The 27,880-nt window shown below is 51.1% G+C and overlaps 3 protein-coding genes across 3 annotated transcripts in view; 2 read left to right on the top strand and 1 right to left on the bottom strand.

Annotated features, from left to right (window-relative positions):
- Nucleotides 1–473: 473 nt before the first annotated feature.
- LOC119096569 (uncharacterized) lies at nt 474–6,775 on the top strand (the record flags this gene model as incomplete). The annotated part of the gene is given in 8 exon segments (XM_037219473.1): nt 474–647; nt 1,256–1,531; nt 1,855–1,950; nt 2,387–2,572; nt 3,385–3,435; nt 3,794–3,844; nt 4,273–4,483; nt 5,312–6,775. Coding segments are annotated over 7 exon segments (1,341 nt in total). The 3' UTR covers nt 5,844–6,775.
- A 1,966-nt stretch (nt 6,776–8,741) lies between these two features.
- On the bottom strand, nt 8,742–13,136 carry LOC119097139 (CDGSH iron-sulfur domain-containing protein 3, mitochondrial). Its single transcript, XM_037220195.1, has 4 exons — nt 13,050–13,136; nt 11,295–11,404; nt 10,684–10,875; nt 8,742–8,966 (listed from the first exon to the last, which is right to left on the bottom strand). The coding sequence occupies exons 2-4, from the start codon at nt 11,343–11,345 to the stop codon at nt 8,787–8,789; spliced, it is 423 nt and encodes a 140-aa protein (XP_037076090.1). The 5' UTR covers nt 11,346–11,404; nt 13,050–13,136; the 3' UTR covers nt 8,742–8,786.
- A 314-nt stretch (nt 13,137–13,450) lies between these two features.
- The window catches only part of LOC119096897 (sperm-associated antigen 6), a 78,085-nt gene continuing 63,655 nt past the window's right edge, over nt 13,451–27,880 (top strand). Inside the window, exons 1-4 of the mRNA XM_037219889.1 lie at nt 13,451–13,545; nt 14,201–14,307; nt 14,787–15,049; nt 15,975–16,185. Of these exons, the coding sequence (XP_037075784.1) occupies nt 14,283–14,307; nt 14,787–15,049; nt 15,975–16,185 (499 nt within the window). The 5' untranslated portion in view covers nt 13,451–13,545; nt 14,201–14,282. The remainder of the gene's footprint in view (nt 13,546–14,200; nt 14,308–14,786; nt 15,050–15,974; nt 16,186–27,880) is intronic.

Below are 27,880 nucleotides of genomic sequence, written 5' to 3'. Positions count from 1 at the left end.
TATGTTGTATTTGATCGTGCAATTGTGCTCACGTCGTGACACTAATTTATGAAAATATTTTCATCGTGGCGTAAAATGGGTGGGTTAGTTAGCTCTCTCCATTTGCTTTTTTTGGTCGGTATGAGACCGAATTCAGCCCGCACCACTTCCAGCATGTGACATTCTGATAGTGAATTTGAAGCTCGTGTTCATCCGACCTAGCTGGCCAACGGTCAGAGGCGGCTTGAAATACTCTAACTGGAAGCCATATACCTCATGCAGGGATTCAGGTCCCTCTTCGGTGGACATGAATTGGACATGACTTGGTAGGGGCTCGCGACCATCCGCACCGCGGAGGGTGTGGCAAAACAGGCGCGGCTGGCGGCGGTAACGAATTTCCAACCGTTTTCTGTTGGAAGTTGCCGACTTCGGCAGCCTTGTTTCCGAGTTTACCGGCCAGTACAGCGACTGTGTACCGACAATACCGCCGGCAGAGCCGCGTCGCCGACCGCGGCGGGGCCCGTCCGAGTACGTCATCCCGCTCCTCCGCTCGCCCTCGGAGAGAGGGTCTCGCTTCGTCGAGGTGCGGCTCGATGCCTCGGCTGACCCGCACAGCGACCTGTCTTCCATCCGACTGCTGGAGCTGCAGATCGTGGCCAACAGCACAGGTCAGCACCGTGTGGTGCCAGCGCCACCCCCGCTGCTGATCATCCACCGTCGAAAGCCATGACGTCGGACCCTCCACAATGAGGATGTTCACCTCTTAAAGCTGAGGTTGCTGTCCCTCTTTCAGAAGCGTGCTGGGAAAGGGAAGCTTTGTTCGCAACCTGCCACGTTGGCAAAGGCGCTCTAGCAAAAAGTGTCGCTGGAGCAAGCTTTTTCCTTGTTTTATTTCCTTTGACCTACAAATCTGCGGCAACTGGACAACATGGGCGCCGCTAGTCGAAATACCCTGCTGCCCTCGGGTGCAATGACGTCACAGTCTGACTGGACAGCTACAACCTACCGAAACAAAACCGTGACTGCATTTACTGTTAGACTGAAGCCATGGGTGTGTAGTGATGTCTAACGGCAGTCATCACAGTTTATGACATGCACATGCACAGCCTAGTCGTTTAGGACATGTGTGACTCAAAGACTGAGTCTGATAAATGGGCACTTTGCAGTTACTATAACAAAGATGTGAGAAGTAGGTAATGCTCATCATATGTAGCATACGCACTACGCAGTCTACAGCGCCCAGATTATACCTGACAGCCCTGTCCGCCGCTGTCAGGCCTGTCCTGGCGCCGGTGCCTAGATGACTTGGGTCGACCTACTAGGCAAACCTGGACCGACATGACTCGATGCTACCACCTGTTCAACGAGTCTTTGACTGCAAAAGAAGCTGAAGACGCCTGCCACACGATCAGCTCCGATGGCACCCTGTTCCAACCCGACGATTCCGGACTGCTCAATATGACGGTCGGTCTACTCAGCTCCTTGCCGGCGCCGGCGCCCACGGGTCTGGACGACTACGTCTGGGTCGCCGGAGACCGCAACGCTGCCGACGGTGGGTGTCCGACAGCCGCCACGGCTAGCCTTGTCTCGCCACGGGCCTGCCGTGTCACTGCTGGATTAACAAGCGCTGCATCAGTCAGCAAGCCTGATAGATTAGTAGAACGCTAAGTTTTTCTCCCATTAGTCAGCCTTTGTTCAGCTGCTGGGTCAGTTGACAAGTTGTGTCTCTGGCTAACTCAACATCACTGGTTTAAGGCAGGCTATCTTGTTTCTCACGCGCCCAGATGTGTAACATGATGTGCATCTGCCGCGTGCACTTTTTAAGCGTGTCGCCGGTGGGTTGTCACGCGCTGCTTGGATGACCCCTGTCGACAGGTACAACGTCAGAGTGCCGAGAGTTCGTGCGGCAAACTGGCCGTATCACACCGGCGCATGACTGCGGTGCCAGGAACTGGTACATCTGCCAGAGACGTGAGTGCACCGCGCGCTGACTGTCACACGACAGGGGACGCGTTTCTCGGTGACCTGATCGACTACGCACGCATGACCCACCTGGAGTTAAACGCACTGAACGCCATAGATGTAGAATGCCCGTGAAATAGGGAACATGCGTGCGGAGATGTCCCTTTCGAGCCAGTAACCATGCCATGATCTGAACAATAATATATTTGTTATATAATATATATATATATGTGTATATATATATGTGTATATATATGTATATATATATATATATATATATATATATATATAATGTCTGAAAAATATGACATAAGATGGATGGCATATGTTCTTTGGTCGCGATATGTGACATGCCCATCACGTATAAAAAATGGTCGCCAAACCCAGCGGCGTTACCCACATCGCCGCGTTTTGGCCGCTTACGGTGCTGTCTATGGGCTTACAGCACCACGCCTCTGTGGAAGCCCGGCTCAGCAAGCGTCACTGATCTACAGCAAGACCATGGTTGCTGCGGAAGGTGCAGTCATCAATGTTACCTGCGACGACTCGCCAAGGACCAACGGTCAAATCCGGTGCAATGCACCGAAATGGTCCCGGCCCACCTTCTGTGATTCCAAGATGGAGGCGATGGGTACGTTCTCACAGGCAGGTATTCTGCGGATGAATCAAGCCAAGATCTAGTCCTTAGCTTTGAATAACGCCTGTTCCAATAGATGCATTTATGTGTACAACATTCACATGCGTCAAGAATACACTCAGACCAGCACTCAGAGGCCGTTTGAAGACCAATGTGAAAGACCACACAGAACAACGCGCCGCAGACCAATCCTGCTCAGCCAGTTTGTTGGGATGCCTTTACGCCGACGGGAGAGAATGCAACCAATTTGTAATTTGTCGCAAATATGTTCCTGCCTGCCGTATTGTGCATTGGCCTGGGGAATGCTGAGGGACTGCCATGCTGTTTTCCACTGAACTTTTGTACAGACATCGAATTCGGCTGAAAAAAGAGGAAGCCGCATTGAGTAATCCTTTAAATTGCATCAGCGCATAGACTCCGACGCCGCATCACGTCTCTTCTGCTTTCCCTTTTCTAGCCTTGCTCATCGATATTACTGGCGGTAGGCCGTCATTTCGGTACCTTTAACTTCTAAGCAGTCGCTACATTAAAGTGGATAGCCTTGGTAAAACGTATCCCACTAATCATCTGATGTCGTCCGACGGTACACCACTGCCGCTGCGCACTACTCACGGGACGGCTTCCGTGGCAATGGCATTACGCCACAGCGAGCTACTCTTTGCAGACTCGACTGGCAACTTAATCGTACCCCGCACCGAGATAAAAAATCGCCTCATGCGGTGCAGTTTTCTCTTGCCCCCAGATCTGATAAAGTTGCAAACAGACACTTTAAATTAACAACTAACAAGATGTGGCTTGTTCCACAGTTGAGCAGAATGAACTGGGTGAACGTGGAGAAGCGATGCCGAAGATGACAAGTGAGTAGAACGTCATCAAATGAAACTTCAGCAATGTAGCTTAGATCATTGACGCCAACAAAGCATTAAGTTTTAAGAACGCTCCAGAATTTCAGGATCCGTCAGGCTAGATGGATTCCTAGAGCGGCAAGCTCCCCCTCCCCGCCCCCATGTGAAAGATAAACGGGACATCTTCAGACATCACAGTGTATTAGCAAACTACGCAGTCACCTGTGGAAAAAGGTCTTCCATGCTAAATGTATTTTTGGTTGGGAAAAGTATCGTAGATCTACCATCGCTAGCGAGCGCTCGAAATAGTAAAATTGCCAAAAACCTCTGTAATGTAGTGACAAGTCACAAGATGTGGCTCATCCCACAGTTCGCCGGAATGAGCTTGATGAACGTGAAGACCCGATGCCGAGGATGACAAGTAAGTAAAACGTCATCGCGTAAAACCTCAGACCCATAACTTAGACCATTGACATAGATGAAGCATTGAGTTTTAAGTGAGTGCTTCAGAATTTCAGGATCCGTCGGACTGGCTGGATTCCTAGAGCGTTCAGCCCTAGGAATCTCCCTTTTGAAACAAGAACGGGGGATTGTCAGACATCACAATGCATTAGCCAACTGCGCAGTCACATGCGGAGAAATAACTCTGGTCACACATGCTGACAACGCTTGGCAAAATTATCTGGAGAAGTCTGGAGGGGGGGGGGGGGGGGGGGGTAGGTGTACGCAAAAGACGTAGAAATGACCATGTCAAACCGACATCGTAACATATCGTATCTATTTTCGCTAACGCTTGTTAGTCACGTTATTCCCATTGCAAGCAGTTACATATGGCCGAGTTGGTTGCAGACTACCTTGGTGCTGTCCTCGGAGGAGTCATTGGTGGCACAGCCCTATTAGTGCTGTTGGGTTCCGCCATGTTTTGCACCGGGAGGCGACGTCGAGGCGAAGCACGCCGGAAGCGCCGGAATGGGGCCGCAGGCGTGCAAGCCAACAACATGGAGCTGGTACTCCTCAACGAAAACCCAACATACATGCCCATTACTGACAGCGTATACAGGTTAGAACAATCTCCCCACAACGCCCCTCACCAGTATGTACAAGTGCGTGAGTCACCGTCTGGTCATCGGTTGATAATGATAGTGCTCGTTCAGATCCTATCTGTTCTTGATTCGTGTCATCATCGCCGGCCCTCTGCAATCCGCCACCTTTGAAGGCGCAGTAATGTGGAGCGCGACAAGCATTAGAGTAACCACCACTGGGGTGGGTGGGGTGGGTCCATTAACTTTTGTGCCCGAGGGGATTAATTTGTGGTTTGACGATGCGGTATAAGACCAACCCAGACACAGACCCCAGTCAAATGTGAGGCGTGGCTTCGCCCATGGAGGCAAGAGGGGAGGTAGAGAGAGAGAGAGAGAGAGAGAGAGAGAGAGAGAGAGAGAGAGAGAGAGAGAGAGAGAGAGAGAGAGAGAGAGAGAGAGAGAGAGAGAGAGATAGAGAGAGAGAGAGAGAGAGAGAGAGAGAGGAGAGAGAGAGAGAGAGAGAGAGAGAGAGAGAGAGAGAGAAGAGAGAGAAGAGAGAGAGAGAGAGAGAGAGAGAGAGAGAGAGAGAGAGAGGAGAGAGAGAGACAGAGAAACAGAGAGAGCGCGCAATATGGCCCTACCTGGCACGACTATAATCATGCGAGTATGCCACGCCCTGCAACAATGTCCCAACGCTCTAAAAGAAGGATGAATGATTCCCCTCCACCTCGAGCACATGTCACTGCGCACTCGTATGGCCCTGTGTGACGTCGTGAGGTAACTAAAACGATAGGTATGATTGTTCATAGTCGAAGATGACGCTATGTGCGCACGACGGGCCAGAGCGAAACATGTTCCTCTTGCAGCGAGATCGACGACGGCGAGGCGATTTACGAGGAGCCCAGCTTCTCTGCGGAGCATCACACAACGCGGCATTCACCAGAGCCTCCTCCGCTACCTGCGTCGCCCCCGGGCTGCAGCGTTTCCGACGCCGATGGAACTCTAGCGCCGCTCATCGCGGACGAGCCTGAGTACGAGGTGTTCCCTGACGACGATCAACCCATCAAGCTGCCAAACCACGCAACAGATGTGAATCTCATCACTGACCGTGCTCTGAGCCCAACAGAACTCATTGGTGCTGAGCAGACAATGCCAGGCTATGCGATACCCCTAGTGGACGGCTGTATGCCAGCCGGCAGCGAGAGGAACCTCAGCTTCGATAGTCAGCCGACAGGCGGCGGGACGGCAGCGATGATGGGCGCGAGAGATGACGATTATGCCGAGCCGTTTGATGTCGAGGGATATCAGGGAGAGGGGCGCCGTAGCGCTGCAAACACGGCCGGGGCTGCAACATCCAAGAACGGACAGGATCCTGACCATGGGCATGACGAACCCTGACACCATACTTCCTGAATGTTATGCATGCATACGTTTGACAACGTCGTCACGCATATGTAAAGCATACTTGCCACAATGTCCCTGGAACCGTCGGGGTGACTTACCGCACTTCATGCATCCAAAGGCGGCTTTTGGGTATAGCCGGTTGCCTATGTCTCTACCAATTTAGGCCTCAGGGTTGCAGAGATTATGTCTGCAGAGATTAGACACAAGTCTACTCTGATCACCCATTATCAAAGGAGGGTATCGCCACGGAATAAAATACAGCTGAGCAATGAACATGAGATGTAGCGTCCGAATCGTGCCAGATTGACAGGCACACTAGCACGTTTCAGTTTCTCCAAACCGAGTAACTCGGAATCAGGTGGGGGTAAATCACACAGTCACGGCCCAAGCTATACGAAAAGGAGCGAGACAACGGAAGCAGCCTTGCACAAACCAGAGACCCACGCTGGCTGTCCATGTGTCCTCAGATCCCTATCCTCATTCGATGGCCGACACCCTGCCTAGGAACGCGACGACGATCAGTCATTTCGGACGGTCAATATTTCGTGCTTGTCGATGCTAATCTTACCTAAATGTTGACCATAAAGGTATTGCGTAGCGAAGATGGTGCAGCAATATGGTCAACCTAATGATTGACCATAAAAGTGTTGTGCAACGCGACGTATAGCTGGCGTATAGTACGTCCTAAAACTGTACTAATATTGCTGCCGAAGGTTATTGTTTATCTTGTGATGGCCTCCAGTGCCTCCAGGTCAGCGAAATAGGTCGTACAACTGTATGACTTTGCATTCCTGCCATGAGTTCTGATGTGAGGTACGACTTCCTGTCGACCCAGAAGCCCATACGCGGTTATGCTTGTACAGCTTTTTGCTTGACAGTACTAAAAAATAAAAAAAAACATGTCGGCTTGGAGTTTCAATTACAAACGATTGTTCCGTCTGTTCCACTCCACAGCACTATAGAAGGCTCAGTGCGTCACATTTAAGACGGTTTGCTAAAATGCGCAAGCCATATCATTACAACTGTACGGTGATGTTTTCCCACCTTTGTCAATTGCCTTTGGGTGTCGTTCGCAAGCCAGTTCATAATAGAGCAAGCGCAATTACCAGCGGTTGCATGAGCATCAAGAGAAATGGCTCGACTGCAACAAACTGAACATCGAACACGTCGAACAGCCGTGACGGATCGCTGGGACATCCGGGGGTAACGGCAGACACGCCGCCTGGTGGAAGCGCCGAAAGTAAGTGGTGCGGGAGAGCAAGTGACAGATGATGTACCACCACTCGGTGACAGATGCCTTAAGTAGGTTGAGTAGAAGCGGGCTTTCAGGACACAGAGGGCCGCGGCGTTAGCGAGTGTACCCGGCTCGACATGCGCCACGGACCTGCTAGTGCCGACTTCCAACGCTTCTTTACTTTGCCCAGTAACAAACGTTCCAGTGAGGTCGGATGTTTTGTACCGGAGGCTGGTTCTCTCGGACGGGCCATCCGCACGTCAGGTGTGTTAAATAAAATGTCATCATGCTGAAAGCGCGACAAGAACTAGCACCAGCCACGCGTGGATCGAAGCCTCAAGTGCCGACCTGTGCCCGACGTCCAAAAGGAGACATTTGTCGACTGTGCTTTAGCATGTCGCGCAGCACGAAACAGTGTTATTTGGCACAGAGTTGACCATGGATCAGTCACTAGTCAGTATGTTATATTTCGTCTCCGTCTCCTTCCATCCCGCAGACAATCGCAAACATAGTTATCGAAATGAGAGACAGAAATTAGGCGGTTACAAAATTCAACAAACATTGACGTTTTGGCCTGCCAAGATGGCATTGCCGATCCGTGATTGTTTTTTGATTTTCCGCATATGGAGACATTGAAGCAAAGTCAGATATGACAAAATAAGCTCACTTCTAACCATTGGTATACTTTTCAGCGGGAAATGCTGCAAGTCGTGCTCACGAACACCAGATATGAACGACTCGACAGCCTTAACTTTTCCTTGGCTTTCATCCCCGGATGACTAATGGAATGGTACAATTTAAATAACGTTATGATTGCTTTATGACGGCCTGGGTGACCTTGATATAATAACTAAATATTCTGCACGTCTTCACAGGCGTAAAGTACAGGAACTAGAGGAGTTTAGACCTTAAGAAGGGCAGGGCTATGAACTGCACCGAGTGGTCTTCAAGATGGCTACCTCGGTACAAAACCCGATACAAATGTACAACACTTCCTTAAAAATTTCATCCAGGAACTCTTAAAATGTGACCGATGACTCACTGTGAGCAGCTAGGCCAAACAACCATTCACATACAAAGCAAAAACTATGTATTCCCCAAGGTAACAGGAAAGGGCTCAATCTCAGGTCATGCAGATGAAGGATGATGATTCTAAGCCATTCAGAGCACAGCGAGTACTATCACTACCAACAATTAATCCAATCGTTCGAGACCTCACGGTGCTTGGCTCATAGGGCAATGGCTACATCTTTCCCCATTGACACAATCCGGACGCTACCTCTCAGACGCTCCACTGGCCGATTCATGAAAGCGAACGGACCATGCCAAAGCACCCATGCTTGACCTTTAGTTCCAATACTGTCACTGATGACATTACACCCAGATCACGCTGGTAATTCGGGCTGCGTACTTCTAGTACACAACCGACAAGCTCGCACCACCACGAAGCAATCACGTCACCGAAATGGAACTAGTAAGGCGCAACCTAAACCGTCTCGAAATCCCGGCACGACCCGTCCATCACAGCTCACGCCTCGTCACTGCCCCGCGAGGCCTCTCAACAGGCCCCACGTCCGTCCGCCTGCCCCTCGCACGCACATGCCCTTCGCCACCATCCGCAGCCCCCCCCCCCCCCCACACACACACTACTACAGGGCTCTGCGGGCCGGCGGCGTGGCCGACCGGTCCCGGCGCGCGCCGCGTCAGTGCCCACGCACGGCCGCCTGCACGTCCGGGTGCTGGTGCGAGCCGTCGCAGAATGGCCGGTGGTCCGTCTGCTTGCACATACAGAACCACACCTCCTTGTCCTCATCGGCTACGAACTTCACGGGCCGCTGCTTGATGCGCAGGAACGGGTTGCGGTGCGAGCCGTCGCACAGCGGCTGAAAATATCCGGGCCAGGTGACGGTGGGTCCGGCAAGGCAAGAGGGGGGAGGGGGGGGGATCTCGAGGCATGTCTCGTCGGGTTGAATAGCAACGGAGTGAAGCGGTGGCTTCGTGCGAAATAAAACAAACCATGACGTCAATAACGACGTGTGCTCTCCTCTGATAAAAGGCTAAAACACGCTCGCGTCCACCGCCAAAGAAGCCAGTAAGCTAAAAAACAAAACAATAAACAACAACAAAAACCATGCGTATGCCACAACTTTTGAGACCATGTGGCGCAAGGTTTAATGATCGAGGACAAGCAACAAGTTTGGATTAATAGTTGGAAACTGGCATGTTCTTATGATTCACTTGCCAGCATTTTTTGTCACGATACACCTCGTTATGCTTAACTGATTTTGCGAGGCTCTGACCTCAGGATGGACCCTACGATGGGAAACAAATGAGTGGCAAAACTGCTTTCATTGACAGGATTTTTGTATACAGTGGTACGGGTGAAAAGAACCAAAACACAGAGGTGGCGATGTTTCAGTTGACATTCGTTGTTCAAAAGCTACTACAGGAATATAAGATATTTTGCTCGTTGCTGAAAAATACAACTGAGAACTTCCTTAAAGGACCATCCCTTTACCACAATACTCAACCGTCACTACGAACCTATAGCATATCAGTGGGTCAAACCTCCAAGTTTTTCATGCGGGAGGAGGGCGCGATTCGGCGTCTTACCTAGCTTAGCGTATCTCGACACCAAACCTCTCCAGCAAAAGTGCTTAACTCTTAGGTCTTTTCCTGACACAATTTCTGTCAAAAGTTCGAAATCCTGCATTGGCTAGAGGTCGCACTAGGCATGACTTGAAGGAGATGCAAAAATAAACCTCGGCCTTTCAGGTATTGCATTGACACATTTCTACTTAATACTGAAAGCCAATATTTCCCAGAACTACGATTTCATTATCAAATATGAAACAATTCCATTCACCGTATTTTCTGACCACGCATTCATTTCCGCTCGCGAACGCTGGAGGACATTCCAGTTTGATGAACGATCCAATGAAAGTCCTTTGATTTTGAGTGCTGGAAGAAACGTATGCGCGTCCGCAATGTAGTACGTCTACTTAAAAGCATTGGCCAAGTCAGACACCATAATGGGCGACTGTAACGGGTACCAAACTACCAAGAAGTACCACTATCACACTAGAATTGAATGCAAACGAAAAAAGCCAGAGACAACGCGTTTCCACTGGCGAAACCAATGCACGCCCGGGACGAGGTCTTTTTCAGGACCAAACCAGAAGTCCAACTTCAATGTACATGTACTACATGTACACTCCAGGCGCAAGGTTCGCATACCACGCATTATCAGACAGCTGTTGCAAATGTTTACGACTCATTTTACCCACTCAACGTACCTCACAACTTACGACGCCATTCGTATAACGTCATTCGCACGTTACGTCAGTAAGTACCGCACAGGTTAACTTACGACTTAAATTACGTACATCCCAGTTCTGTGATTAACATGCTCGTGAAGCCCGCGGCGAAACCGGGCGTCGCTTGTAAAGGCGGAATCTTTATTTACAACGCACCTACAGCTGACCATTTACAAAGGAAATGCTCCTGTGCCGACCACTGGCTGAAAACGTGGGAACAAGCATGTAAAACCAAATCAGGGCAAAGGACATGTTTTCAGGCTAAATGCAGACCTATTCCTACCTGTTTGCGGCTTCGTCCACATGCACACCACATGTATGTTTTCCCCTTCTTCACTTCAATCATAAAAGGCTTCTTATCATAAATTGTCCCTTTCTCAGGTATATCTTGAGCTGTTGTGTACTTTGCAGCTGGATTATTAAATTCTTTCTTAGCTTCTTCAGGAAGTCGGAACTTGCAAGCCGCTGCACTGCGCTAAAAGTAACCTCTCGTCATTATCAACAGCACCAAGCTTTAGGCTTTGATTGCAAAAACCAATCTGTCACTGCCTAGGTGCTTGGAGAGACAGCAAATATGCAAACCATGGATTTTGTTTGCTACCAAGCCTAAGACCTTAAGCATGCAAATGAGCAAATACACAAGCAATGCCCTTTGCCTAGACTAGTTATGCTATCAACATGGCAAATGTGCCCCAGATACAATTAGCAATGTCATTCACTTGGTACTGAAAGGGACTGATCTGCAGTTCAGACCATTATTCAGCCCACAAATGGCCAAAAAAGCAGCCAATGGGCAAACAAGTCGTTCAAAGAGTCAGTGAAAATGAAGGCATTAGTTTTTTGCTCCAATTCATTTTTGAGCAACTAGTACCATAAGCACTTCAAAACACTTACCATGGAGAATGCACGAGTCACAAGACCTATTCTGCTTCTTACTGACAGCATTGTTTGTTCTTGAAGATGAGCAATTACTCTGAGGATGCCCAACTAATGCTCACTAGAACCTGAAAGATAAAGGGGCAATACTTAATCAACATTTTTCTCTGAGTGAAGAACAAAATAAAAACAATAATAAACTCAAAAGGTTACATTACCTACATCTTTTGCCATATTTGAAAAAAACATGTTATTTGTCACAAATTAACAGCCAAGCATATTTCACAGTACAAAAGGTTTGTATTCACATAAGGTAGGATTGAGGCAGAACTTCAAATACTAAGATCCATCCATCCTTTATTTTACCTACACTATAATATAGTTTAACCAAGCTGTCACAATGCCTTAAGATATTTCCTAGACAAAAAATTCCATTCAAATTGTGGGGTTGACATTACAATATCAGTCAGCAAGCTACCTGATAGAGCTTTTACCATCATGCTCCTACATATCTGTCTCACATAACTGACTGTGACTCAACCTAACATCAGATCTGACTGGTTAATCATCACTCTACATCAGGGATATGGTGCACAGGCAAGCAGCATGCAGGGTTTCCCTACATTCAGTTGTATTAGGGTCATGGACACAGGCATCACCAGAATTGGTACAAAGGCACTAATTGGATACAGGAGGGTAGCAGGGTAAAGCAGTAACCACAGCAGGGTAAAATCTGCTCAATCATGAGCATAAAACCAGCAATATATCATATATATATATAATATCATGTCATATCATATAAAACACCAACCATATATCATTGGGTGGATATGGTTACTATGCAGAGCAGACATGATAAAAATGCTTATGTCCACCTAATTTGTAATCCGTGAGGAGCACCATGCCACTCAAATTTGCTGATAACTAGCTTACAGTTAAGTTCACAAAATTAATTTCTCACTGCTCTGAAGCATCTGAAAGCATTATCACTCTTCATCACCAAGAAGTAAATGACATGGAAGATTTCATCACATTAAGAAATTCATCAAGTCAGGTGTGCATGATGATAATATAAATCCATGTTACCAGAATCTTGGCTTTCCAGTAGCCCCCCCCCCCCCCTGTGATTTGTGGAAGCTAACCTGATGCCCTCTGATCCCAAACCCAGAAATCTGACTTGCCCACACCATTTGTTAAGCCTGAAGGACTTGCACACTGGGGTTAACAGCCACCAGTTTGATGCTGATTATCTGATTCTGGACAAGAGTAGGGGCAATAAGCAGTGAGCCCTGAGCTGGGGCATAAGTGGATGAAAAATATATACATCCATGCCACCCAAGTGGCCACATATTGGAACACTGAGATTGTAACACCAACTCTCAACCAGGTTACTAGTTTCCAAAAAAATAAACTGGAGGCTGAAAAGCTGAAGAGCATTTCCCATCAAAAAACTTCATCCTGAGCATTATCTTATAAGACATCACCTGTGGTAGTGCTTGGGGATTTTGGGTGCTTCATCTATTAAGATGACAACTCAGGAATGCAAATTACTACTTGCTACACAGCACACTGCTGAATTTAACCTCCAGTTTGAATGCAATGTAACAAACCACACAATTCACATAAAACTGAGGTATTGGGGCAGAAGGTTAGTAGAGTTCTGGGTCCGAAAAAATTGAGCTTATAAATTTTGCAGCTTATTATGTATCACTTGGATTTGAGACGAGGTGGACGACGCGCCGTGCAGTAGCCAGTTGAAATAAACAGACTCACAGAGCGTCTGTTCACCATAAATATAGCTTGAGATGTCAACAACAATCAAATACACCACTCAGTCGCAGACACTCCACAAAGACATAAACCAACGTGATCCCTCGATGTCGATAGCTGTCTCATTAACGCGGTATATGAAACAGACATCAGCTGTTTGAAAAATAAAAATAACCTAGAACTTTAATTTTGTTCTGACAATTGACAGCTGAAACAAAAAATAGCAATTTGCGGAGCTATCATTGCTAAGGATACATCAAAATAATTTTTTTAAAGTTTCCTTCTCAAGAAAATACTTGTCAATAATAGTGTGCTAACATGCATCATTTTTTAATGCTGTAATACAACTAAACATGCTTGTGTCGCCTTCAGCAGAAACCAGTTTGTTGTCAACAACACGGGATATACAGAAAAACAGCGGGATATTCGAAGACAGGTACCGGAATTACGTTGCTGCATGTGGCTGTTCACATTGTTTTATCAGCGAACATTGCATTGAGTAAGTGAAGTCGCTGAGAGGTACCCACGATGGACCCCGTCACAGTCGCATATGTCAACAATTACGATACCTTATCAAGTCAGATGTTGACGTCAAACTAGCTCGGGACCACTTGGTAGATAGGTAGATCGTACCCCAGCAAGGAGGAGCCGGCAAGTTTCTTACCTCTATGTCATTAATGTATGGTCAAAGTGGCGTCAGGTCGAGTCCTCAGGGCTTGATCTTGAACCTCCGTTAGTGGTGGCTCAGAAGCCCCTGAGAAAGTCATCCCAGACAGTGGTGAATTTTAGCTCGGATCGTCCACAACTGCTTTAAAATCTTTGTGCTAAGTACCAAGCTCGAAGTTCTATGTCAAGCTTCATAACCACTAGCCAATTTTATCTCTGCTGGCATTTGGGCGCGCCTAAAAAAGTCCAAGCCAAGTATGGTTAACCGGCGTACATCGTTCCCGTGGCACGGCAAGGGGCTCATGGAATAATTCGTGTTTCATTCCGATAGTCTTTTTGATACTGGGTGCGCCAGCGACCACAAATTGCTGTGTATAGTAACCTATCAGTGACAAAGTCGCATGTGGTAGTGATGCAGTACCCTGTGCATCTTACGTCAAATCAGATGCACCAGTACAGTGTTCCTCATCTTAAAATCGATTTTTCAGTTTTCAGAGCTGGACGAACCTTGCAACTGAGCAACTCAGCTTGTTGACACCAAGGGGCCATTAAGGGCGCCTTCAGGTTACCATGGCCGCCCGACTGATAGAGCAAGGTGAGACAGGGGTGGACTGAACCTGCATGTGATGCCCAGGTTCTGCGGGTTTTACATGAAGTACAGGAACCTGTAAGTTCTGCACATATGTATGTCCTCATTTTTCTTCGGAATGCCATTCCGTTTGTGGATTACAGGGCGAGACCTACCTAATTGCTTTTGAAACGTTTTTTTAAGAGCGGGTATACGCGACTCTGAAAGCAGTTTTTACTTCAGCGAACGGAAGAACTGAAATGCAGTCTCACTGGCGTTCTGCTCTGATTTGTAGCATCATAATGCAATAGCTATTACCTCATGTGCTCTACTGGTACCTATCTTACATCGTACTGATCTTCATTATAGATCTAGGGTTCTTATACATTGCGTAGGCATTGCTTATGCTTATGCATGGGCATGTGCATTGCGTAGGTAGTCCTTGCGCGTTCCAAGCGCTCAGAGCCGCTGACTCCAGTCACCGACGTCACCCGGGCGGCCCGCAGCGTTCGACCAGTACAACAAGTCGCGACTGCAGTTTGTGCAGACTGTGGCCGACCTGGCGTCGCGGCCGCAGAACATGGAACACCTGCACGCCAACAACGTCATGTCGCTGCTGCACCCGCTGCTGATGGACGTGGTGCCGGCCATCCAGCAGACGGCCGCGCTGGCGCTGGGCAAGCTGGCCAGCTTCAGCCAGCAGCTGGCGCAGACTCTGGTCAGCGGTAACATCCTGCCGCAGCTCATCTCGCAGGTCCCCGTCCAGAACGTGAGTCGATCGCTGCCAACCGGCCGCCTCGACAGCGCGGCGGAGAGCTAGGACGCTCCGCAGCTCGGGCACTCGGTGTCGCCGCCGGTCAGCGACCCGAAGGCTGTGGTGTGCTTGTCTTCAGGTCGTGTTTCGTTTGCGCCGTCGTGGCTGTCTAAAGCAGCGCCGCCGCTCGGCGAGTGTCGCAATTCAGCCGGCCGTCGCCGACTGTCCGCGTTGGTGGGCGTGACAGAGTCTTCAGTCAGTCTTCAAAAACAAGGCGGGCCAAGTTGGGCGAGGTCCGGGTCTCCAATTCAATCACATTCAATGCGTGCCCAAGCTTCTTCCTGAGATGCAGCATTCAGCTCGCAAACTACCATTCGTCAGCTCTGTTTCCTGGGCTCCGCTGCAAGGGTCCAGGACGAGTTTGGTCGGTCGTGGACCCGGCGCTGCTTGGGTAGCCGCCTGATATCTCATTACTACAGAACAGGAAAGATTTATCCCAGTGGGTTTCACAGAACGACCAATGCAGAGAGATGTGTTCCGTTATAAGGCTGCGACTATTCCAGAGATCAACAACATCAAAAACTGCTGTCGGCTCAATTCGCCATCAGTTTTAGCGTCCCGGGTCAGGTCAGGCGAGAAATCCGTTCTACCAGGCAAACTGATATGTCTCAGAAATTTACCGAATCTCTCCTGTTTGTAGTGCACTGTTTTAAGGCAAAACCAGTCCACTTGAACACACGCACACTGCAATGAACTCTGCGTTGCAAATAGCATTTAGCGAAGCATAAGTCGATCAGTTTTTCCCACGAAATTCATCACCGTTTGCAATACACCCCGGAATTCTCTTAAAGCACGACACCCGTCCATTGCCAAGTATCGCGAGGGGCCCATGCGGCCGCCCAGCGGCGGAGTTGATGCTTACCGGCGCAACATGCGGCAGCGGTTCTACAAGAAGTCGGCCTGCTTCGTCCTGCGGGCTGTGGCCAAACATAGCGTGGAGCTGGCGCGGGCCGTCATAGAGAGCGGCGGGCTGAATGCGCTCGTCGTCTGCCTGGAGGAGTTCGACCCCAACGTCAAGGAGTCGTCCGCCTGGGCGATCGGCTACGTGGCCCGCCACAGCCCCGAGCTGGCCCAGAGCGTGGTGGACGCAGGTAAGTACGGCAGCTACAGCCCCAAGCTGGCCCAGAGCGTGGTGGACGGAGGTCAGTACGGCGGCCAGAGCCCCGAGCTGGCCCAGAGCGTGGTGGACGGAGGTCAGTACGGCGGCCAGAGCCCCGAGCTGGCCCAGAGCGTGGTGGACGGAGGTCAGCACATCAGCCACAGTCCCGAGCTGGCCCACAGCGTTGTGGACGGAGGTCAGTACGGCAGCCACAGCCCCGAGCTGGCCCAGAGTGAGGTGGACGGAGGTCAGTACGACGGCCACAGCTGTGAGCTGACCCAGAGCGTGGTGGACGGAGGTCATTGCGGCAGCCACAGCCGAGAGGTTGGTGCTTTCCTGTTGTAAAATGAGCTTGGGACACTATTGCTGCATCAAAAGACCCATTTCCTGAATCTTAACTCCCGAGGTCACCTTTAGGAATAAGGTAGCCAATGCTTATCAGGAGGCCCAATGTCGTGTTGAGGGGCACCTTTGCTGGCTCGGAAAGTCGGGAGGCCCCCGTTACGGACTAGGAGGCCCTTGCTCCGCTTTAGGAGGCGCTCTATATTAAGGGACTCCTTTTCTAGAACCGGAGGCCCCTTTCATGCAGGAGATGGCTGCGGTTCGGGATCAGGATGTCCTGCTTTGGAAAAGCGAGGCGCCTGGCTGGACTTAGAGGTCCCCTTCATGAATCGCAAGCGTCCTGGTCTAGATTAGGAGGTCCGCCTATGAACAGGGGGTCTCTTTTTTGGGACAGGAGGCCCTGTTTTAGGTTAACAAAACGCGTTTCTGGGTAGTTGGCAGGCCTCCATTCTGTTTTCTAACTGTCGACATTTATTGGCATGGATACAATTAATGTAACAGTGTGATAAGGGGGGCACATGCCATTAGTATCCCTCCCCCGGAACATGACGCCACATAGAAGGCGCGCTGTGAGGAGGCCCCATTTTGGCCATGAGGGCCCTATGAAATCTTGCCCCCCAACTCAAAACCCATGGCGCGGCCTCTGGTGCTGTTGACATGTCAGAAAAGTGGAACAGGACCAGAAAGAGTCAGAGAGCCGGAAAACAATCGGTGCTGAATGACATTACAAGTTCAAAGTTCTTGTGTAGAGTTACAACCTTCAGCACCAGAAGATGTTGGTTAAACGACATTGTAGTGCTAAAAGGCGGATATATTGACGGTGCTCAATATTTTGAGTTGTGCTCATCGTCAACAGGCAGGATGGACACCACTAATTTTATCGTTATTTAGCACTACACCATCATTTGAAAAGTATCTCTTAGTGTGTTGAAGGTCAGCTACTCCAAATAATAGCGTTGAATTCATCATGTCCCAAAAATCCAGGAGCTGAAGGCCTGTTGCACAACATGATTGAGATAGCGTAATGTGGGAGAATTTTAGGCATTCCTGGGCATGGGCGTAATCACAGTACAGATCTCGAGAAACAAATAAGGATGGGATGGGTGAAACTGGAATATTGGCGAAACAACCTGACAACAAGTGATCTCTTGAATTAGAAGGTATGATTAAAGCATTTTACAGACTAGATTAGGGGGGGGGGGAGGAAATCACACACATTAACACGGGTACACATAAGGAACGGTACAAAAATCCCGTTGTTCGTCCCCCAATTCTCAAAGGTTCCATCATCACTGGTCATGCCATGGGGAGGATAGAAGGCAACAGGACGGGACAAGGCAAGTCAGCGCCAGAATAGGACAGAAAAGAAGCGGATAGTGTAGCACAGCACAGCACACAATTAGGAAGGGGAAAGCGAAATTCGCCAGCTTAAATAGAGAAGAAGTGCTCATTTAAGCTTTCCCCAGGTTGAATCATGAACCTCGACTATTGTACGCCCCCACCCCTGCCTCCTCTGTCCACCAAGCAGTGGCCAGTGTCGTCCTCATCGCTCCACATACGTGTTCCCCTGCCTATGAAACACTACGCGGTGATCTACGGCCGGCGCGGAAGGCGAGCGGCAATCAACAAATTCGAGGACGCGCACGGTGGGCTGACGCCTACATTAAAGGAGATAACTTTATGAGATATGAGATAACTACATCATAACTTTATGCTAAAAACTCATGCGCTTGGTGACGTATTTCTGAGGTAGGTCTCGTAAATTAACGATGTTCAGCCCCCAAACCTATTTTGCGAGACTACGCCCCTGCCAGGTGATCTGCATTGGGTGACATTGAAAATGTTGAGATGTGTTGTGGCGCGTACTAGAAGCATCCAAACGCCAACGGACGTATCTGACGCATAAGGTTTAGTGTGTGCTGAACAACGGACATTCCATGGTCAGCGCTGTGTTCACACCAGCACCAGGCAGGCGACCTGCGGCAGTCGCAGGGCAGAGGGAGGCGTAGCATGCAGCCGCGGAACGCATTACTTTACCGCCCTCTCTGCCAGCTCGACTCCCGCTCCCCCCCCCCCCCCCTCCCAGTTGTGCTTTCGCCCCTCGCCCCAGTTTTGCTTCAGCCCCTCCACACACACTTTGATAATAGGGTGGGGCAAATCCACGGGGAAATCCATTTATTGGCGTAATTTGGGACGTAACTGAGATCATTTTTCATTCTGCAGCTCTTCTCCCCCAACTGATTTTGTGAAATCACACTTATAGTCTGTGCGGTTTTGTTTTTGATAAGTCATTTAAGAGTTACCGCGCGCTTTTTTTGTCACCACTCTCTCCACCGTTCCTCACCATTGTTGATAGTGAATAGGCCAGAAAGGACGTCTTTCATGTCAAACGCCAAGCCCCTATTTTGTGTGATGCGGTGGTGGTAATTCAACCAGAGCCGTACACTTGAAAGTACGTGAGGTCTGACTGTGCAGTTCGCTCACCTCGTTAACGTTGTTGCCTTCCGATCTTCGAGCTCACTTTAATAACTTTTACAACTACGCTGTCACCCCGTAGGGCACCCTGCATATGTTTTTTTCTACGTTGGGTATTCCGCGGACCTACCGGCCCATTAAGAAAACTTTTATTACGTGGTAGCTTTGCAGCAAGTGCGCTCCACGAGGGGTGATTTTTATCGACAGGAGTATATACGCGACCATCAGACTGGGGCGTCCCTCTCCACTGCCGTCTGGCGGCGCGCAATCTCAGTCTCCCTCGGCCGGCAGACCGACACGCCCCTGCCGTTCGTTCGAGCTCGACGCGGCGCTGGGCCGGTCCCTGAAACGCTCGAGCGTCGCCCCTCGGGCTCCACCCTCCAGCCGCGAGACACGAGGCAGGCTTAGCCGCCATCCGAGCGGCGCGAGAACGGCGCGGAGGCCGAGGTGCGCTGCATGTGACCGCGGTCCAGTCGGGCAGGAAGAGAGGGAACTGCGTCACTGTATTGACAGGCAGGTATTTTTGCACGCCAGATGCCGTCTTTTTGCGTATAAATCATTGGAAATACGATCTGTGTTTAATGGCGGACAGAAAATTAACAGTTCTGTGTCGCAGCATCAGGTAAGCCATTTAATGATTTCAGCTTCTTAGATGCTGGTTGCTTTGCACAATGCTGCCGGATGGGGGAATGCGATTGGGTAACACGTGAGGCACCTCCACCTTATTGGACGTCGCTGGGCTGCTGTATTGATCCAATCATTGCCCGAACACGGTCGTTGGCACTGTGCAGGGAGAGGCGACGGAACAAAGACATGCCCCTGTCACTGAACACGTGTGACGCCGTTAGTTTTTTTTGGGGGGGGGGGGGCACAGCCTGGTGGTCCGCAACGGTCAGCGTTCAGCGTGTTTGCTGGACATGACCCGTTTTCCGCGTCTGAGCTAAGAGGAAAGCCCCTGCGTTCCGATTCACCATGCGCTCTGGAGTAAACGCACGCCACGCGATCACATGTTTGAGGTGGTCGGTCCAGGGTCTGCCGGGCCTTGGCCACCCGAACAGACCCGCAGTGCTGCTAAACCAGGGATCATGTGATTTTAGTCCGGTTATTCACCCCTTCAGATTATGGGTGCAGAATTGAATAATGGGGGTCAAGGGAATAGTGTTGTAATCGAGTAGCGGTGCTTCAGACGTGCACATTAAACGTGTACATTGAAACGAAAAACCATCAGACGTGCACATTAAAACCGGTGGTGCGCCGTATGATTTTGTCCTCTGCGGACGCGCCAGGTATAGGATCAACTAGCGTGCGGCCGTGCGAGCGAGACGCGACATCGCACCCGACCACGATCGGCCTGTGCTCCCCTCGTCCTTGGTAGCTGTCTCCGTTGTGCGGCTTCACTGCCTCTGGCCCTGGACACGGGCGGGGTCAGCGGGGTCACTCCAGAGCAGCTGACTGCGATCGGGCGTGAGCCGCGTCCGGATGTGCGGAGTAGACGCACGGCGATTGGTCGATCGTGCCAGTTACGTTGCTTAACGAATCCCAACCACGTGCGCGCAGAGATGACCGCCATTCATGGCTATATTGCCGCTGATGACGTCAGGTCAGCTTCAGGGTGCTTTGCTTATGTGCCATTCTCCATCTTATCACGCGACGAGGCAGCTGGACGAGTGACTCCTCCGTTTAACGACGACAGATGTTTTTAGCGTGAAGATCCCGCCCTGGAAGTTATCCCTTATAAAAGCAGATATTGACCTGATCACTGATTGCAGGCTCATCCAGTTTTGAGCGAAATAAGCACAATTAATTAAAGACTGCTATGCATACATTGTTAAAGAGATGCATACAGCCCGTTTGACCACGGGAGTTTTTCCCGCAACATTGTTGTATCACCACAACGTCATCTCTCACGATAGCCCGCTCACCCCGCCTCTGCCATGACGGAGGAAAGACATCACACGCGAGGTCAAGGTCTTGATCGAAAACAATTTTGTTGTCGTTCTCAAAAGGTGTCTGACCCCGTTAGCCTCGTCTGGGCATGATCTACATGATGGCAACCGATCGCTCGCACGCTCGTTACCGGCATGTGCATCTCACGTCGCACGAGCCGCATCACAGCTTTATTTGATGTGATAGACGACATATCATATGACGAATGATATATCTCCTTCTGGATCACAGGCATCCCAGTGTCCATCTGCCGAGCGCTTCTGCCGCGGCGTGCTGCCTTGGCTGCTTCTCCCCGCATCAGAATCCCAATAGTCGTGCTTTACCGCGGGCACGTACCGGTACGTTTTCTTGTTCGGTTTTCTGGACATTATGCGCCATGCATAGTTTACAGTTCACTTTGTGTGTCAGATCGGACACTCTGTTAACAACGTGGGCTGGATACCCAGGTCTGTATGTGCTGCCGACGACAGATGCGCATTCATGATACGTGTGTCAGTGCTGAAATCTGACACGTCAACGCCGCCGTGGTGTATGGCGTACTTCTGCGCTGTTGTGGTCTACTGCCGCAGCATGCCGACGGCGCTGTCCCGCCTTTACACGTCACGAAGTCGTGATCTTCTTTTTACGGCTGCACACTCCCATTGCTATTAATTGAAGCGAGGAAAACCTTCAGCTCATGGCTTTTCGGCATTATGAGTTCCGAGTTCTTGTGCTGGCAGCCATAGACCTTCAATATTCCAAGAGACGCTGGTTAAACGACGTTGTTAAACAAACGTGAGTTGTGCCGCTACCATTCGACGATTCACGAACCGGTGCACACCGTCACAGGGCTCCGTGTCACGCTAGTTGTCATGGTCGTAGCCCTGAGCACAGCGTCGAAACGTCGATGAATTGACAAACCCAATGTCGCTTGATAGCGTCGTTTAACCCATACCTCCAGGTATATTGAGGTCGATAACTGTCGGCATAAAAACTCTGAACTCATAATCGTCCCGCTGCCGTGATCTATTGCCGCCGTCTATTGCCGGGGGCACCCCCCCTCACTCGCGGCCGGTCGCGGTCGACTGCCCAGAGACAGAGCGTCTCGGGCCGGAGCGTCAGCCCGCTGGCAGCCGGCCACGGCGCTGACGTCACACCGATCCCGGGCAGGATGGGGCCGTGGAAGCCACGCTCCCGGGAAGTCTGTAGCCGCTCCCTACGTAATGGGCTCGCCGGGCTCGGCTCGGCCCGGCCGGCCGCGGGGACATACGGCACCGACCTCGCTATCGGCCCGCGCCGCCTTGTCTCGCCCGTTGGGCGGCCCGTTCCCCGACGCCTCTGGTTCGCAGTAGAACTCGGGTAGGACGGCGGGTGAGAGGGGGCGGTCTTCTTCGAATGGCGACGCTCGGGTTATCGGTTGGCGCAGCCAGGGCCGGACGGCGCACCAGCGAGCCATGTGACCGCTGCGGCGCTGGAGGCTCGGCGGGCCGCTCGTCTGGACGGACGAGGTCGGGGTCGGCCGGCAGGCACCGCTGCCGGCGGAGAGGGGCGCCGCGTCGCAACCCCGCCAGCTGCCGATCGATCGGAGGGTCGGCCCGCCAGCCGTCGTCACAGCCGGACCCGGCCATACCGACGCCCCGAGCTCCGTCCTTCAACGCCGACCTTGTGACCCCTGGCGGCGGCGGCGGTGATGAGCCGGTACAGCCGGGACAGACTGTAGTCACGCTGGATGGCCGCGCGGAGCTACTCAGGAGTGTTGTTCCCGTTGTCATGTGGTCACACCCACAGACTTGGTGTTGACGACGTGTGCTCCATTTCGCAATAAGCTTAGGCCGCCGGTCTATGCATGTGAATGCTTGCGTCTTTGAGCATCGCGTGTTTCCGATAAGTGACCGATTTTCAGAAGGGTAGGAATCTGAAATACGTACGTTTGGATATGATAATGGCGGCTCAAAGCAAGGTTTTCACTGCTCCATTGAGCGGAGAATATGTATCGGAACTGTAAACCGCGCAAACACGTAGGGATCGTCTCCCAGTTACGTCACGCGATTCTGGCCATTTTCAACCCCCTTCTTGATTACGCATTGGTTGCGCAGGATGAAAGACCCTCTTCACGGTTATGCTGTTTTAAAACACCCTTTTCCTGGCTAAATGCCTAAAAAATTTAACGTTCGCTTGGCCCATGATTGAGCCAGAGGTGAAAGACGGACAAAGACGGACGTGTTGCTGGTCACGGTAATCCATAGCGCTCGGCACCGATATTTTGTAGCAGTTAGAAAAGGATTAACATGGTTTGCAGCCACATCTAGGCGTAACGTTGCGCTGTCCATCCCCTCCCGTTGATTGCGCTTCGGTTACGTCCCATCGAATTCCCCCTCCCCGCCACCCTATCGTAATACGTGGATGACGCCTAGCAGTCTCCTTTGTCGTCGACTGGTGCCTAAAGACGACACGACCCACATCGTGTGATACTCGAAAATACATTATATACTGAGCGCACAGCCGGCATTAGCACAAGTTAGACGGACCGGTTCATATAACTCCGTTACGGGGTAGTTCCCCGGTGCGCCTCCAGGCGGACTGGCTCATATGACGTCGTTAGGCGGTATTTTCCCGGTGCGCCGGAAAATGCGACGAGATCCAGGAAGATTTCCCGAAATGCGTTCAGAAGCATCTTCTCAAAGGCGTCGCGCTCGCCTTATGTGCGCCGACATTTAGACAACGCCCCGTAGATTCCGGTTCAATCAGGTATTGTGTTGCATTCGGCGGCACGGAAGCTTTGATGCCACCAGCAGTGTTTTGTCTGGGATGTTTTTGGAAGTGACCGCATTAGTGGGACCCTGATAACTTTCCACGTCTGTGAACTTCGTCTAAGTTGTCTAGTCTAATTTGTATCACTAGTTTCTGCCAATAAGTTGCGTCATCACAGGCCTGCTATCGCAATGCTGATCTTGATTGAAATTGATCTGTTGCCGCCAAAAGCTAGGCAGCACGTTATGGGACCTGTCAAAAAGCACGGAGCGGTACATTAAACACCGTGATGTCAGTCGCCTAAAATCGAACCGAGCGGAGGGGCAGAGAGCGGAAGGCCGGACGGTTTTTGCCCCCCCCCCCCCCCTCCCCCCGCTGAGACCATGGTCGTCAACTGACAGCACCAGGAGGTCCTCCTGGAGCCGTCATCCGTTACGCAAGCACGGGTTCCGCGAACCGTTCCGGCGGGGGCGGCCGCCGAGTGGCCTCGACGCGCACCGGAAGCACGTAGCGTCTCGGCGCGACGGCTTCTGCGAGCCTGTCCCGGCGGACAATGCATACTGCAGCGTCCGGCTGGTGAGATTAGGTCGGCCAGTTCGCTGATGGGTACCGGCCCGCGACCAGCATACGAATGAACGCCCCCTGGTTGGGCCTCTGTACCGCAGGTACTTCAGCTGCCGGCCGCGGTGCCCCGGAGGCGGCTGATGGCTGTAACTGATCATGTTACTGTGCTGCTAACGTCGGCGGCCCGCGACAGACGTCGGCGACCTGCACGGAGTTGTTGCTCGCGTTGGCAGCTCCTGGATTGACAGACTCGGGTTGACAGCAGGGGGAGTTTTCCGAGCGTCTACCCGTAACTGTATTACCAGCAGCTTGCAGCGCTATTTCGTCAAGTGTTATTGACCTGTACACGCTATGTTTAAAGTGCTTGTTCCAACCGTAGCAACTAAAAAGCTTTGCTTCCATGATAGGTCGTAGAAGGTACGGGACACATCACTGTGTACAATTCTCCGAATAAGTGAATGTCTTAGCGTACCATGACACGCCCCGACCTTCGTGTACGCAGTCAGTACCATGGCCTATTGACATCTGTCCGCCCAGTTCTTCTGATCGGCGCGATCGGGCGCGGCTTCGCGTCGCGCGCTCCCCGCGCGGCGCGACGCCCCGCGGCTGGACTGCCCACACGTGGAGATTGGCGAGTACTCCACGCGTTAGCTGGGCGCGGCCCGGCCGGCCCGACTCTGGCAGCGTCAGATGCGGGCTGCTGGTCGGAGGCATCGTCAAGGGAGCGCCTGACTGCACGGCCGCTCTCAGGCGTTGAGGTTTTGCGGAAATTGCGGACGCCGCTGGTCTGGATCGCATCGCTCCCGCTAGGCCCGAACAGGCGCCTCCGTATGGGTTATGCCTGTCGATTCGTCTGTTAGCTGTTTGTTGCTTTGTGCAATTCAGCACCAACAGGGTCACATTCCAGGTCCACAAGGTAACATTTCCTGGCATGACAGGCAAAGTCTACCGGCAAAACGACACGCTTCAGCCTCCACAAATTACCGATTAAAAGAAAAAGCTATGTCACACTGCATTCAAGCATGGTAAAGCTATCATGAAACAGATTTGCCTCGCTCCGATCGATGGATACAAGGGGTATTTACCTCACTCCGCCGACTACAGGAAGGCTTGCCGTTCATTGGCTCATTCGTTCCCGTGATACGGTTAGCGGCGTATGTATGCAGGTCGGTGCGTTGATAAGTTTACTCGCTTCTTCTTTTAAATTTAACTTTACTTACATGTAGAACGAAGTTTCTGAGCAGAGTTTCTGGTAGTGCTGAGTGTTATTGTACGACAAAAAGAGGTGAATCCAGATGCGACACTTGTGCTGCACTGGTTCGGCCCACATGCTGTGGGACTTGGCCGCCACCGCCCAGATTCAAACAAAAAGATCAGGTGCTCGGCTGGCTCGGCTGGTTATGGTCCTGACGTGAGAAGACATGTGTTATCCCGCATCCTTGCGACGTGCAGATGTTTTTTTTTTGGGGGGGGGGGCGCCTAGATACCTGCCACCAGACAGTCGTTCCATTGTCTGGAACCTGCACAGTTGCTGCGCGCGCAAATGCTGATTGGTGAAGAAACGCCACGATATTGAATTATGCTCTGAGGTACTTGGCCGCGCTGCGCACGGTCAGGAGCAACGGCAGCACGTGCAGAAACATTACCGCACACGTATGGGTACGCCGAGTGGTATTGGCGATCAGCACAATTCCTCTATTCCTTGTTTATCAACATCTGGCAGGCCTAGGGCACGCTTATGGGTGTCTCTCATGTATCTCTCGTCACGTAACTCTTTCCAGATCCCCCAGTTTGCTTCCGTGCCAGTGTTCCATTTCAAAATCCAAATGGACACGTATCTGAGTGGGCTGCCACACCAGTTGTTGATAAGATGGCTTAACTGCATTGGCAAGGGCCACAACCGGCACAGCCATTCGCGGCATCTGTGACGGGGTGACCCATAAAAAACCAAGATTTGAGCGTACCGGTGAGTATTGCGTTCGCGTCGCCTGGAGCCACCAAACAGGGGGCGGAGCTTGATTTACGCCCGCAGCACAAGAACGGGGTCCTGTGTATGGGGTATGTCACGAAATCATCCACAACGGGAACATTCATTAGCGCATAAGTGATCACATCGTGATGATTGTCGTGGCTTAACGTGCCAGTTGAGTGCGATGCACTCGGGGGGGGGGGGGGAGGGGGCAATTTGACCCCGTGATATCTCAAAAAGTTGCGTCAAATTTGGAGGTCCCTAGGTCGTTATCTTCTGTTCAGACAGTTTTCAAACAAGGTAAAGCTCCAAATCGGTTCCCGAAGTGTCCTCAGATCGCCTCATGCAACCACGTTTGACCTAGATAACAGTCATCCGTGATCTTGCATTCCTCAAATCGTGACTTCAGAAAATGCCCCTTTGATGACGAGAGCGAATAATCGGACTGCTATAAATAGTAATGTGCTATAATTGGCAATAATCCTGTCAGCAGTACTCGGAGCGTTGCATCACTAGTGTCCCTGATAACCTAGGCGGCCCTGGGGCGACTTCACGGGATCAATCAGAACAAGGAGTGTCTCCAGCAGGACCGGGTGACACCGAACGCGGCACTTCATTGAACTGGTTGGAGGAGCATTTTCCCTGAATGCACATCAGCTTGAGACCGCTTGCCGCGGGTTCCCTCTCGCCCGGCCTGTCTCCCCTGGACGTTAACCATTCAAGAGCTCGCATCACGGTATCACTATGAACAAAAGCGAACGCACGATCGACCACCTGCCGCGGGTTAAGCCGTTAGGCATCCTGGACGGCCAGGGGCCCGTCTGAAACATCTTTTATAGTCACCATTTGGCGGGTGTGGAATCTCTGATGACTTCCACTGGCATCTGGTGTCACTAGTGTTTTCCCATTGCATTGACAGCCGAATGCCACCACAGTCATGATTGTGCGACAAATACAATAGCCACTGTTGAGGAAATCGTCGGTTTACTTTAACCTGGGCCACCCTGTACTTCAATAAGCTGCCACATATTGCAGTCCATTTTGTTGCTGTCTAGACCACCTGTGTTACCTCATGAAATACTTGCCGACATTTTCAGTCTGTCACAGCAGAGGAGGAAGTTTGCATGACAGAAATATGGCGTATAGTCGACGCGCCGCAAACACCAATAAACAACATTATAACAAGAGCATGATTCACGTCCATACCTACATGGTAGCATTTGATACAAAGTGAGCATTGTATGAACAGTGTTGTGTTTGTGTACCAGCAGCAGCAGTTGCATTAAGAGGCTCATTTGGAGTGAGTGTGTTTGTTGAGGGAGGGGGGGGGGGGGGGGTGCAGCGATTGTTTGCAGGGGGAAATTTTCTGCATTTCTGTGGTCCAGTGCTCCCTGTTCTGCATGGTACATGGAGTACATGGATGCGCACAGAGGAGCTTGCCGCAAGTCAGCATGGAGGGGGGGGGGGGGAGCTCAGGCGCTCTCTCAAAGTATGTTAGATGACGTCCCCGCACATACATGTGACTCGCGCATTACAGTGTGTGTGCATGTAGTTGGTCAATGTTCGAGCACATCAACTGTCCACACTGTCAACAGTCCACCGGGGGGTGGGCGTTTGACCCTATCAGTTACCGATCGGCCGGACGTGGCCACGCCCTCTC

The sequence above is a fragment of the Pollicipes pollicipes genome, unplaced genomic scaffold, assembly GCF_011947565.3.
Source record: "Pollicipes pollicipes isolate AB1234 unplaced genomic scaffold, Ppol_2.1 Scaffold_4295;HRSCAF=5057_pilon_pilon_pilon, whole genome shotgun sequence".
Taxonomy (NCBI): domain Eukaryota; kingdom Metazoa; phylum Arthropoda; class Thecostraca; order Pollicipedomorpha; family Pollicipedidae; genus Pollicipes; species Pollicipes pollicipes.
Note: the sequence above shows the minus strand (reverse complement) of the source record. Positions and strands in the feature narration are given on the sequence as shown.

What these genes read in the sequence shown, in the direction of transcription:
- LOC119097139 (XM_037220195.1), bottom strand. Translation starts at nt 11,345, where the DNA reads ATGCTGTCAGTAAGAAGCAGAATAGGTCTTGTGACTCGTGCATTCTCC. An exon ending in TGACTCGTGCATTCTCCATG is followed by an intron (nt 10,876 to 11,294) that starts GTAAGTGTTTTG and finishes GGTTACTTTTAG; the next exon opens with CGCAGTGCAGCGGCTTGCAA. An exon ending in GTGGACGAAGCCGCAAACAG is followed by an intron (nt 8,967 to 10,683) that starts GTAGGAATAGGT and finishes GGATATTTTCAG; the next exon opens with CCGCTGTGCGACGGCTCGCA.